Consider the following 14032-nt stretch of genomic DNA (forward strand, 5'->3'; position numbering starts at 1 on the left):
CTCAAAGTCCCGATTTTTCCGTTCTTATTTCTATATATTTTTAACTTCTGAAAACCGGAACTTCCGAATTCTGGAAACCGGACGATTTTTGGAAGACCGTTTATATTTTTAACACTAAAGTTAACTTCCGAAAACCGAACAGCAAAATATATGCCGGATTAGAAGTGTCACCTGTCTTTAACATGTTGTTAATCCAAAAACGCCCTTGGCAAGTTGTCAACATTTTCTTTAATTTGTTTATGTTTATTTTGCCTGCTAACTTCTGAATTCCGGAAACTTCTAAATACCGAACATATAGGCTGGTCCAGAGGTTGTTCGGTTTTCGGAAGTTACACTGTAATATGTTTAGATCAAAGTTTGTTTCCTCAGTGTAAAGTAGTTATTTATCTATGTTTTAAAACCAAACTGAAAAGAGACTGACTGTTGATGAAGTGAAAGTAGGTTAGCGAGTTGTAGTACGTCTTTAATATACTAGTATCACTATTCACAGTACTTGGAATGTGTATAAACCTGCCTCCCTGGGCGCATGGTTATTTTTTATCTGAATACTTGAATCATTTTATAAGAAAATCTTAAGCCTCTAAAAATAGCACAATTTTATCTGATTGCTGAACCACACCTATGTTTGGAGTCAGGGGCAATAAGAATGTCAATGTTGAAATAACCTGCTGGAGTTACTTCCCTCTTAATGAAGAAAACTAATATATGTAAATAAGAATAAACATAGGAACGGGAGACAGAGAGAGGTATATATTCAGCTAGATAATATGTAAGCAATGATAATATAAAAGCGTTAGCTAGCGGATAGGTTATGTTATGAAAATACCATTAATATGAAGGCATTGCAGTATATATCTATTTGAACGTCAGATGTATTTTCAGGAAGATTTTCATGAATTTCGTGCGGAGAAATATCGGTTATCCTTGGACATGGCCAAAACTTTGCTTCGACGGAGGTCTTGTATAGTAACTAAAACAGCACTTAAAGAAACATACTTAAGATGTTTTATACTTTTATTCACCAGGGATAAAGGTTTATGTTATACATCAAGGCTTCAAATAACAAGCCTGTCATAGAAACATACCTTTATGCATGTTGAAAATAGAGTAATAAAATTTTATGAAGTATTCTTACTGCATTTGTTTGTGGCCATTTTGTACCAACATATTTAATAGCTGTTACATACTGAAGACCGCTATTTGTACCATTCTTATTAATAATTTCAAAAAATATTCAAGGAACTTCGTATTCGAAGGCTAAGGCCTAATAAATACACAAAACCCTAAAAACATTTGTTGTGCAGAAAAGAACCCACATATTTAACAGATATAAGCTTAAAAATATTTTCACGCGATTGTTAAATATCGAAATCAAATACACATTGCCCACTTTAGACTCAAATTACACAATAAAAGCGAATTTACCTGAGCGGTTCCTGTTTGTTTTCTCTTAAAACATTTTGAAAAGTATGAAAAAATAAGGGCTTATTACATTATTTATGAAATTAATACGCTTTAGCATTTGCAGAGTGTCTGTTACAGAAATTTATACATTGATTCGAGCGTGAATTATGGTGTAAACGTCAATACAATTATACGTGTCTAGCAGCATTATAAAGCATCATGTGATGCAATTATATAAAATTTCGATTCACTGTTTTTGATCTTTTTTCTTTTTTTGGCTTGTATAAAGATCAAACAGTAAATACTTTGTCGTCTGAATACAAAAATCTTACTGGTATCCGCCTTGGCTTAATTTCTTCGTTAATCTGTTATTAAGAATATGCATCATGTTTCGTTTTATCAAGGCGTGCATTCATATTTTTTAAGCAAACATCAGATATGCAATGTGAGGCATAAAAGCAATCATACAGTCAAATATATCATTGGGGAGTCACATTTTCCTTTTATTTTCAGGTGATCTTCTCTTATAGGTACACTGCCATATACGGTTGTCTATAATGACAGAAGTGAATGAATGTGTTAGTAAACTTAACCCCTTCATTACGTAAGTGCGACGTAATTACTTGTAGAAGTTCTCAAAGATGTTCTAAAAATGCTTCTTTTGACTAAACAAATGATGTAGTAGACGGCATGCACATCACGTGTGCGGTTGCTGGAATATTTATCGTCGGTGTGGAAATAGTTAGAAGGAAAACATTATTGCCAGCAACAGGTCCTGCAGCCACGTCGGCAAGACCTCGACATACGATGTCGTTAGCCGCATAGTCCAATCCTATAGGCACCTGCACTAGTGTACTATAATTTATTGTAGAGGAGACAATCACCGTAGTTGATGAGCTTGTCGCTTTCCATGGTATGACGGCCGTAAGCTTCCGAGAGGATGTCGAGATGGTTGTCGTCGAGCTGGTGACAGTTGTGGTTGTTGTTGCAGAAATAGTCGTTGACGAGGTCGTAGTGTAAGTTGTGGTCGTTGTCGATGTCGTTGTGGAGAAGGACGTTCTTGTTACTGTTATGTCGGACACTGAAATAAATGCGACATGTATGTTAGAATAAAATTAACCCCGTTAAAATCTGTTTTCCGCCGACTATGCAATCTTGTGATATCCAAGTCTTGAAATTGGTTGTTTTTTGCCGGACTGAGTTTGAATATTTCAATCTTCATCAAGATTTCGATTTATCATCAATTCAGACTTTTTCCCATTGAAACTCTCATTACAATGACATTTTGTTTCGACCACTAAACAATTAGACACTTCACACTAACGATACGAGTACTTAAGTATTTAAAGTTTTTTAAATCTACAAATATGAGTTGATACTGGCTACCGAAATTGTTTTTATCTGATTTTGAGTATTTTAATGGAAGGATAGAGCGGATGTATTGCATATAGCCGCAAGTATAGTTGTTATTTGATCAGACCTGGGGTAATTAAAAATGTAATTGTAATTAATCGCAATTAAATTACATTTCCTAAGTAATTGAATGCAATTTGTAATTTGGTCATTTATCAATTACTTGTAATTGTAATTTAATTAATTGCAGAGGAGTTTTAGGGTTTAACCGGCAATTACACTTCAATTACTTTCCAATTACATGGAACATGCTAATCCAGTTTATTGAAAAATAGTATAATGTATATGTTTGATCATTTGTTATCTATGATAAAATTCGTTGTATTAAATGATACAAGCAACATAACATTTGACACCACAATTCTGACAAGATAAAAATATAATTATTACTGTAGACATCATGGGTATTCTACAGTTTTAGTGACATAGTTATTCTAGGATGACTCATGAATGTTTTACAACTTATTTTCAGTGTGGTCCTTTGGAAAACATGTACTGTCAAGGATAAAAACTTTAAATATATGTTTAAAATGTAAATGATTAAATATTGAATTATACAAGTTAAATTTGAAACATATTGCAGAACCATGATCCTATAAACTTCAGAGAAATTCAGACCGCAGAGAAATACCTGACTTTACATGCATCTTCTCTAACCAAATTCTGCTTGACAATGTATTAACTATTAATTAGGGCTGACTTTTAGCTCCTTTTGCAATAATATTAAAGACTGAGTGATGTTCTCCCAAAAACATAGATTTTACTTTGAGCTTAAATTCAATTTTGAAATAATTGAAATCAGTTTACAGTTTACAGGTGAAGTATCATGTATATGTATTACATAGTAAAGAACTTTGCTACAGTGTTAAAATAAGAAGCACCACATTTGGTATTGTAATTGAATGTAATTAATTACAATTTACAATGTAAGTATATACTTGATAAATAAAGATAACGGCGTAAGTAGTGAAAATTTGTTGTGTCACATTCGCATACTTGATGCCTTGTTGTCTTCAATTCGTTTCTTACACTCACATTCTTCTGTGCAACATGTTAATATCAATGTTACTTAACAGCATTGAAACGACATTTTCAAGGTTTAAGAATATTAATGTTAGTGTAAGAAACGAATCTAAGATTGACTTATGAATTTCGGTCGTTATTCTAAGTTTACGAGCATGAACCACAGTTTATGAGCGTGAACCTATGTTTACGACCATTGGTCATAGTTTTGTTCGAGAAACCTAGTTCACCTCGTTAACCCAAGTTCAAGATCGTAAACATATGTTCATGTACATAAGAATAGGTTCACGTCTTTAAACTATGGTTCACGGTCGTAAACATAGGTTCACGTCCGTAAACATAGGTTCAAGTACTATGGTTCATGGTCATAAACCTAGGTTCAGGTCGTAAACATAGGTTCACATTCGTAAACCTAGGTTTTCGACCGTAAACTTAGGTAAAAGATCGTGAACCCATGCTCACGCCCGAAATTGATTTGTCAATTTAAAACTATGGTTTACTTTCGAAAAACTAGGTTTCTCGATTGAACTATGAATTTCGGTCGTTATCTTATGTTTATGAGCGTGAACCGGGGTTCACGAGCGTGAAATATGGTTTACGACGTAATCCTATGTTTTCGTTCGAAATAATAGGTTAACATGCTTTAACGTTCGAAAACCCTTGTTTATCGATCGTAAATCCTAGTTTTTCGACCGTGAACCTGGATTAATGTAATTATTGCACAATTGCCATACATTTCACGTCTGTAAACTATGGTTCACGTTCATAAACCATAGTTTAAGAGCATGAACCTATGTTTACCACCTTGAACTTGGGTTTACAAGCTTGACCCTACGTTTACGAGCGTGAACTATGGTTTACGGCTTTATCCTATGTTTTCGCTCGACCGTGAGCCTGGGTTCACGTCCGTAAACTACGGTTCATGGTCAAAACGCACGGTCGTAAACATGGGTTCGCATTCGTAAACGTAGGTTCACGCCCATAATTCATACTAGATTTTAAAATCCTTATATATTGACCGTAAACCATGGTTTATGTTTGATAAACTAGGTTTCTCGATTGAACTACGAATTTCGGTCGTTATCCTATGTTTACGGCCGTTATCCTATGTTTACGCCCATGAACCCCGGTTCACCAAACCATAGTTTAAGAGCGTGAACCTATGTTTACCACCTTGAACTTGGGTTTACAATCTTGAACCTACGTTTACGAGCGTGAACTATGGTTAACGGCTTTATCCTATGTTTTCGCTCAAACATATAGGTTAGTATTCGAAAAACCTTGTTTATCGACCATTAATCGTAGGTTTTCGACTGTAAACCTGGGTTCACGTAATTATTGGACAACTGGCGTGCCATAACCAGAGGTCGACCAAGGGAACCATGGTAGACCTGAGGTATGTGAGAATGATTGCTACTCGGATAATAAAGTCCAGCATAAATTTCATCAACATGTTTACTTAAAACATGGACAAGACTCTCATGTCGGTAATCATATAATATAACCATAGTTCATCCTTCAGTTGCTTGGATATTTGATGCCCTTGTGGTTCAGCTCGTGCACATCTTAATTCTCAATCGTATGAAAAAGTACACACTACTTCATTTAAATTAAACTGGTAACTGATATGTAAAATCTTGGTAAATATTTGGTCATTTTTTATAACCTTTACGTTATGGACCGGATACTGCGGACAGGGAAGTTATGGACCGGATACGGCGGACAGGGAAAAATGCTAGACCTTTGACCTCCAAGTGTAACCTTGATCTTGGAGCTGAGCCTGGGGCTCTGGGGGTTAAGCATGATAAATTGTCTCATTATGGGAAGCTACTGTGCCAAAAAATATTAAAATTCCTTGATGGATGGCTGAGTTACGGGCTGCACATGAAAAAACTATTGAACCTTAACCTCCAAGTGTGACATTGACCTTTGAGTTAGGGATCTAGCTTAACGCATCGTCTCATTATGGGGAACATTTGTGTCCAGACATATAAAAATTCTTTGATGATGATAAAGTTAGGGTCGGAAATTGGAAAAAAAAAACTATTAGCGTTTGATCCATGACTTTTAGGCTAGGGGTTCGCTTGCTGATTAAAAATGTCCAAGGCCACTTGTGTGCAAGAATTAACACTATGCATTTTATGGGTCTTCCATGAAATTGTCTTATTATTACATAAACATAGTAGCAGAATTGGCAATACTCAGGAAATGGTAATATTCTATTTTGGAAAGGAAACCCGGTATTCTTCAAGAAGACGGTCCTTTTTAACCACAGTACTGGTTATTTACAAGAAGACGGTCTTGTTTTAACCTCTTGTTTATTTATTACCGTGCGACAAAAGTATCTGAACGTACTTTTCAAAACTCTATTTACCACCTGTTTCCAACAAGTGGATACGAAATGTAACAATCTTAGATAAAAACCGCATATACAATTTGAACTGTGTGGTCTTTTAATAAAAGAAGGCTGGATCGGTGTAGGCTTTATAGCGCAGGACGAGTCAGTATGTCTTACCATTACTGCGGAGACTGTTAAAAAATTACGTAGACTTTGTCTCTAACTTTTATATACTCTAATGAAGCAAACAAGAAGTATACCATCATGATTTTCAATGTCTCTACTAACTCCGCTGCAAATTTGACATAAGTATAATCATACAGTTAGGAGTTACGCCTCCTCAAAAATAGTCATATATACGAACCCGGAGCATGGTGATCATAATTCAACCACGTTAACGACGTCGTACCTTCATCAAGACGCTTTCATTAAGTTCACAATTTATATTTGTAGATTGTCTAATTAATTTCGAAGAACAATACGTAAATTATAATAAGCTGTTTGGTTAGAATAATGAAAAAGTATGACCACTTATGCCAAGCATCTCAGACAGGATGCGCATCGTGAGTAAATTGGTATTTATCCAAGGCGTCATACACTGACGTTAACGTCAAATCATGACTTTTTTCTCCATTCACCCTAGCTGTCTTTAAGTAATTCTGGACCATTTGCGAATCGATTATACCACTTAAAGACCAAGACACAAATAACCGAACACTGTTTAAGCGTCTTCTTCAGTACTTTATAAGTATAAATTTAAGTCGTACAACTACCTGATTATCTTTATCTAGATTCGAGTCGATGACGATATTACATGTTCTATAAACAGGTAACAAAGATCGTTTACTGCGGCTTTCCACGTCCGAATGACATCATACTCTCGGTGGATGTCGCCCTAGCGTGTTGCTGCAAGTAAGTGTACTATCAATGCGAACATTGGCAATTAAATTCAATTCATGAAAAAGCGACTGCGCCGGTTATGTGAAGCTATGGTTTTTAAAACGTTCTACTTGCTTCCCCTGTCAGCAAAAATGTTCCATAAATTACAGAAATATTTTGAATTACAATGATATATTTCACATTGCTCTTTACACAATACTAGTATACGGCTTTTGACAGCAAAAGTCTATGTTATTTTTGAACAGCCCTCGTAGATTACATTATTTGTTTGAATCGTGAAAGACTCGATTTTTTATGGTCAATAACATCAAATTGCCATCTTCTACCTTTGTGCGGGAGATGAGAAGAGATGAAAATGTTCATATAATTTTCCTCTTCGTTTTTATTTCAATATTGTAGCAGAAGAAAGGACTTGCCAATCAGAAGGGTAAAAGTTTTATCTTGACTGGCTGCTAGCTAACCAGTCAAATGCGCAGTTCACGTACCCTACGATTTCTGGCCAAAACGACAACCCTCACACAATTAATAGCATTGAAATAACAATTAATAATGTTATGATAGCAATAATAAACAACATAATATTATTGTATAATTGCTATGTTTTTTTTTTTACATATTTCTCATTATCTGTCTTATAAAACAAAGCTATATTTTACTTTTCATTCTTTGAAAACTTTTCGATAAACAGAACTCGTTTATTGATTTTTTAGAACAGTTGTTTGAAGATACTCACCACAATTGAATTCGTCCTCTCCCATTGGACAGTTGAGAGTTCCGTCACATCTTTGAGAGGAGGTGTAACACCGAACAATGAATCCAGAAGCATGGCATGCAAGTTGTCCAAAGCTATAGCATTGGGCTACATTAAAAAAGCAACACGATGACGTTAATGATAGAATAATGCAAACAGAAACAAAGTTCATGCTACAATTTAAAGTTCATGCAAACTGCATAATATATCAATAGCTATTGTACTACTTTAAAATATTTGATATTTTGACAAAAGTCTGTACTATTCGTCCGTACAATGCTGGATAACACTACCCAGGATAAATCAAGTTTTACACTCAAACTGAAACTGCAAACTCGAAGGTAAATAGCTTCCAGTTCTCAGTTAAATAGCTACTTATTTTTTTTCCTGCTTTCAGTAATTATCTTCACCTGCCATTGCTGCATTATAATGTTCGGATAGGAATCGGATTTCATCGCTATGTATAAAATCCGGAAGTAGTTTTCGTCAATGAAAACTTCTTTACATCATCCGTTTTGTCATCGAAAATCATGGCGGACTTAGATAACTTGCAAAAGCAAAACAACTAAATAAAAAATCTGTAGGTAATTAAGTAGTTTTTAGCTCGACTATTCGAAGAATAGTCCAAGCTATTGTATTCACCCTGGCGTCGGCGTCGGCGTCACACCTAGGTTAAAGTTTTGCATGCAAGTAAGTATAGCTATCATTTCAAGGTATGTAGCTTTGAAACATACTTTTCTTTTCTAGGTCAATTACCAACCTCACTGTGTCAAGTCCCATAACTCTGACATGTATTTTGGCGAAATTATGCTCCCTTTAAATTTGGACTAAAATCCGAGTTTTGCATGCAAATTACGATCTCCAAAATTAAGGCAGATATTAAATTGAAACTTCACATTAGTCATTGATGATATAAAACTAGGTAATAGCATCAAGTCCCACAACTCTGACATGCATTTTAGCCAAATTATGCCCCCCTTTTGGACGTAGAACCTAATGCAGATACTGATGTGAAACTTCATTTGTGTCTTCGGTCTTATAAAACCAGGTGATAGCATCAAGTCCCATAACTCTTACAAGATATTTGCCAAATAAAGCCCCCTTTTGGATTAAAAATCCCGGTTAGTGTTTTGCATCCAAGTTATATCTCCAAAACTAATGCAGACACTGGATTGAAACTCTATAGATATTTTAACATTTAGGGTAATACTTCTGCTTCAGGGACAACAATTCGAATAGTCGAGCATTTACTGACTTACGGACAGCTCTTGTCTTCTTGTTAGTTTGCATTTAGCCTTTTCTGGTCGAATCTTAAGTTATTTTTAAATGCGTTTTATATGGAAGACTCTGGTGCCAAAAAATGTATGAGATTTATTCGGAGAGAAAACTACCGCTTTGTACGGCGTTGCTTGCTTGTTGTGCGTTTACAAACGGTTAGCAACTAGGCTTTGAAGAAGATTATACACTTGCCCAAAAGACGGCCAACCATTGATGAGGAAATATCTTTAGAAAAAATAATGCATGTAATATTTACTAGTATAATTATCTAATTATTAAACGATATACTTCAGCAACGTTAACGATTTCTTTGTTGTAAAGAGTAAATGAAAACCAACATTGTATTGAATATATGCATTTAGTAGTGTCGTCCATACATGTATGTGTGCCACGGTTAATGCTATACGCTGGGCTTACACATGTTGATAGTTACCGATAACCACAGAATGATAAATGGTATTGTTACTGGAATCTTAAAATCATACAGAAATCACCGTAAGTAGTATCCGTTTTAGTTCTATCTATTTGATAATAAAAAAGACTTACAAATTCCTGCCAGATTTCCCCGGCGGCTTGACACTCGTCCTTTCTGTGAATTATAACCATACTTGTGAGCCGAGCATGTTGTCAGAACGAGAAGGACTACAACCAGCAGATGACACACGTGCTACAAATAAAAAATAGCACGAGTCAGATACACTTTGTAATCGCAAGAATTATACCAATACTTTTGTAATGATTAGTATTATATTGTGTGTGTAAATTAGGAATGTTTGAGAATGTCATCACCCAATACATAACCATTGATTAAGAAATAATTTATGGCAAAACCGTGTTTTAACAATACTTATACACGATGGGCCTCGTCGTTTATAATATGTGAGGCGTTGGTCAAATTGACTTGTTTATAAAGTTAAAACAAGTAGAATTTTTGATGTTTCAGCAGGAAAAGCTAACATGCGATAAAAAGAATATTACTTCACTGAATGTATTAAAATTGTTGAATAAAATTGAGAAACTGCTCGGCAGTGCCTTGCATTTTATTAATTCATTCAACTCTTTTAATAAATTTAATATGAAAAGACACTATCTCATGTTATATCTTCTATGTATGTTTTTAAACACAACAGGAACAACAAATCTTCAATATTAGCCGGATATCGTCAGGAATGCGGAGAATAAAAATATATTCTCATATTTACATTTACAGTATTTGTACGTGAAGAAATATGCCTTTATTATAAAAAAAAAACATAACAAAGAAGGATCTTTCCGCGAGATTACACGTGAAATATGTCGTCATTCATAAAAACACGAACAAGATGGCGTCGTTCCGAAAAATCAAAATCAAACACCAAAAGTTGAAACACATAAACATGCACGGACGCACGCAAACAAAACAAAAATCCCATTAATTATAGCGAAACTATTTTTTTCTGAGGGTAAAGAACAAATTCGACACGACACTTTATATGACTTTTCAATGGTTTTAATGACATTTCAAATAAAATCCATGTACTTCATTTGTCTTAGAAGGCAAATTTCATGACCACGAGATAAACTGAAAGGATCTTTTTTTCAAAAATTATCTGCCATTTTGTCCCATAACGACTAGATATGTTGATTTTTTTTTATAATTTTATTTAGTGGCTATGAGGCAAATTGAAAGAAAATATTTTCCAAAAGAGTTTTGGTTTTAAAAGATCTTCCATTTTAAATATTGAATGACAGAAACTGAAAGAAAATCCCTTTGGAAATTTTACCTTGTTATCACGAGATAGATTGGCGCAAATTATTTAGACGTTTTGTGCCGAGAAAAGCGCTCGTTTTTATTCATGTAACAAGGGAATTAAAAACAAAAATGTAACATCAATCGAGCGATTTTCCCTGTGTGTATGATATCAAAAAGTCATGTTGGTTGGCAGTCCTGGATATGGTAAACATATAACACAAACAGTTACACTTTAGAAAAAAATAGCTTGATAAAGCGAAGTTTTCTGAAAAGATTATCTCAATAGTGGGAGGTTTCCTAGAAATATTATTGCGATAATTTACATTATTTTCTCGATACTTTTTGTGTAAATGCCCACAACTGCCATTTATTAGCTATATTACTTTTCTCAATACTTTTAGAAATTATCGCGATACTTCGAACTTTTCTGAGAAGTTTATGCAATAGCCTAAAATTTTCTGGAAATAAAAAGCATATCGAGAAAAAAAAGATTATTGCGATAATGTTTTCAGAAAAATGCACAACTTTGCTGGAAAGTTTAAAATATTATCGTGATAGTTACCGAGCATCTCGTGGCAGTTCCAAGCATTAACGCGAAATTTTGCGCTAAATCATTTTCAGGAAATGAATAAAAATATCTAGAAAATATTATCTATTGCTGAAATGTTTTCAGAAAAAAATGCACATATTTTCTGGAAAGTTTACAAATTATCGTGATAGCTACCTAGCTATCTCGTGGCAGAACTTTCCTATTACAAAGAAACTATTCACTACTCAAAAGAAAGTGAAAATTCGTGAGAACCTATTCAAGGTGGCATATTTCTGCCACGATATAGCTAGGTAGCTATCTCGATCATTTGCAAATTTTCAAGGAAATGTGTGCACTTTTTTCTGGAAACATTTCAGCAATAATTACTATTTTCTAGATATTTTTAGATAGTTTTTGGAATTGAGACCCACTTTTCGACCAGGTGGCTCTATTTTGGTCGATTGTAGCACTGCAATTGTCTAAATGTTATTGAAATTAGCATCTTTCTGATTGAAAATGACAAACATCTTAACGATTAAGTGGATCTTGAATCAAAATTTCATGAATAAGGTGTTGAAATATTGCTTGCACAGGGCAAAATGTCGCGTATTTTTTCTTTTTTAAATGGGGGTGACCTGTAATAAATTGTCATTTGTCCAGATTTTCTCAATATTTTGTAATGAAACTAAACAGATCATTGTGAAATAGGTGTACCTTGAGAATGAATGCAAATTCGTGGAAAAATCAAACAATTTGTTTCTTATAAGGGGCAACACATGGCATTTTGCCAAACTCCCCCAAAATCAATGAAAATATCATTAATCTATTCTTTATGATGTAAAATGGTGACAAATGGCTGAAAACTCTTAAATTTCTTGTGTTTTTGGAATTTAGACCCAATTTTCGACCAGGTGGCTCTATTTTGGTCGATTTTAGGACCTAGTAACTGTCTTTTCTCGCATTTTAGCACTGCAATTGTCTAAATGTTATTGAAATTAGCATCTTTCTGATTGAAAATGACAAACATCTTAACGATTAAATGGATCTTGAATCAAAATTTCATGAATAAGGTAAAAAAAAGTTGAAATATTGCTTGCACAGGGCTAAATTTCGCGTATTTTTTTAATGGGGGTGACCTGTAATAAATTGTCATTTCTCTAGATTTTCTCAATATTTTGCAACGAAACTAAGCAGATCATTGTGAAATAGGTGTACCTTGAGAATGAATGCAAATTCGTGGAAAAATCAAACAAAAAAAACAAAATTCTTATAGGCTGATCACAACCAGAACATGTAAGCCAAAAGTAGTCCAAATATAAATAGTGCTAATCTTTTTTCCTTTCCTAGTGCCTTTTCTCAACAGCAACGTGTTTACCTTTACTCTACCGCGTTTTGGTATGTATCACTTTGCATTCTATCGAAATCGGCATGTTTCTATCGCATACTAAGTAAAAATGGCGGCATAAGAATTTAATGTCTCGTAAAGAAAAATAGAAAGAAGCGAAAAGTAGTAAAATCAGCGGGTTGTATTTAACGAACTGTAGTTTTCTTATATAAAAGTTAACACACTCTTTTCTTTTTGTTTTTCTCAAGTAGCGATATAGTTCTTTATGGGAACATAAGTCTCTGAAAATCTGATATGCTAAAAAATGTCGAAAAGCCATTATGAAATAAGTGGATTTAAAATAGAATAAAGAACAACCGGATTTAGTGGTGTTCAGCCTAATACGGGACCGGAAGTCATCGAATTTCATATATGCAGACAACAAAGACGAATAACTATATGCGGAAGTTACCGTCTCGGTGATTTTCATCCCCCATTATGGATTGCAGTTATGACACAAAAAAAGAACTATTCTAACAATGGAGAAATTGATAAAAATGTTACATTCACATATTTTATTACTTTTACAAACATTTTACGAACACATTCCTTGACCAATGCGCAGTAAAGTGCGTATAATTAACTCAACATACCTTTGATGTCGCAGCAATGACCATCTTGTCAGACTATGTTTGCTGTGAAATATTTTGATTTTCACTTTCTTTATATACCATTTAAATATACATTCATCTATTTATGGCATTTGGGTTTTTATTTTCTTGCGCCTGTAGGTGTTTACTTTACCAGTATTTACGTCCAAAAGCAAATTAGGAAGTAATCGACTAAAATGTTTTTATGCTGTCTGCATTAAATATGGTCACAGTACTTGCAAAGAAAAAAAAAGATAGATGTGTTATTTCCCTGTTTCACCCAAAGTTAGACGTATAAGGTGACAAACGTTAATTTTATTTTCTTCAGTAAAGTTAACCATTTCCGGACATAACCAAAAACGTTCCTCGCTGTTCCCCACAAGTTTTCGCCTATTCTCTTGTGAAACATAACTCACAGTCCCATTGTTTGTTTTGAACAACACAATGTACGTAATTGGTGCAATTCAGGTTTTGTTGATGCTCGGGCATTTTAAGGTGTGTGTCATGTTGACCTGTTCTTATATTTAGCTAAATGACATTAACTAAGCTTATAATATGACATGTAACTAAGTGACATGCTTGTCCAAATGTGGAATTCAAAACTAAATCATTCAAGTAGTATTTTATTATACTTACGCATTTCGTCGTTTAATTTCAATCTTATCTTAGTTGTTTCAATAAATGTACTAA

General features: G+C 34.1%; 1 protein-coding gene across 2 annotated transcripts in view; it reads right to left on the reverse strand.

Annotated features, from left to right (window-relative positions):
• Window positions 1–996: 996 nt before the first annotated feature.
• The window catches only part of LOC123557560 (uncharacterized), a 95384-nt gene continuing 82348 nt past the window's right edge, over window positions 997–14032 (reverse strand). The window contains exons 1-4 of one of the 2 annotated variants that reach the window (XM_053543835.1): window positions 13346–13465; window positions 9654–9774; window positions 7812–7937; window positions 997–2485 (exon numbers count right to left, since the gene is read on the reverse strand). In XM_053543835.1, the coding sequence (XP_053399810.1) occupies window positions 2070–2485; window positions 7812–7937; window positions 9654–9774; window positions 13346–13369 (687 nt within the window). In that variant the 5' untranslated portion in view covers window positions 13370–13465 and the 3' untranslated portion in view covers window positions 997–2069. Of the gene's footprint in view, window positions 2486–7811; window positions 7938–9653; window positions 9775–13345; window positions 13466–14032 lie in introns of those variants that run through there. The other variant, XM_053543836.1, reaches the window with a different exon arrangement.

This window comes from Mercenaria mercenaria, chromosome 5 (assembly GCF_021730395.1).
Source record: "Mercenaria mercenaria strain notata chromosome 5, MADL_Memer_1, whole genome shotgun sequence".
Lineage (NCBI taxonomy): Eukaryota > Metazoa > Mollusca > Bivalvia > Venerida > Veneridae > Mercenaria > Mercenaria mercenaria.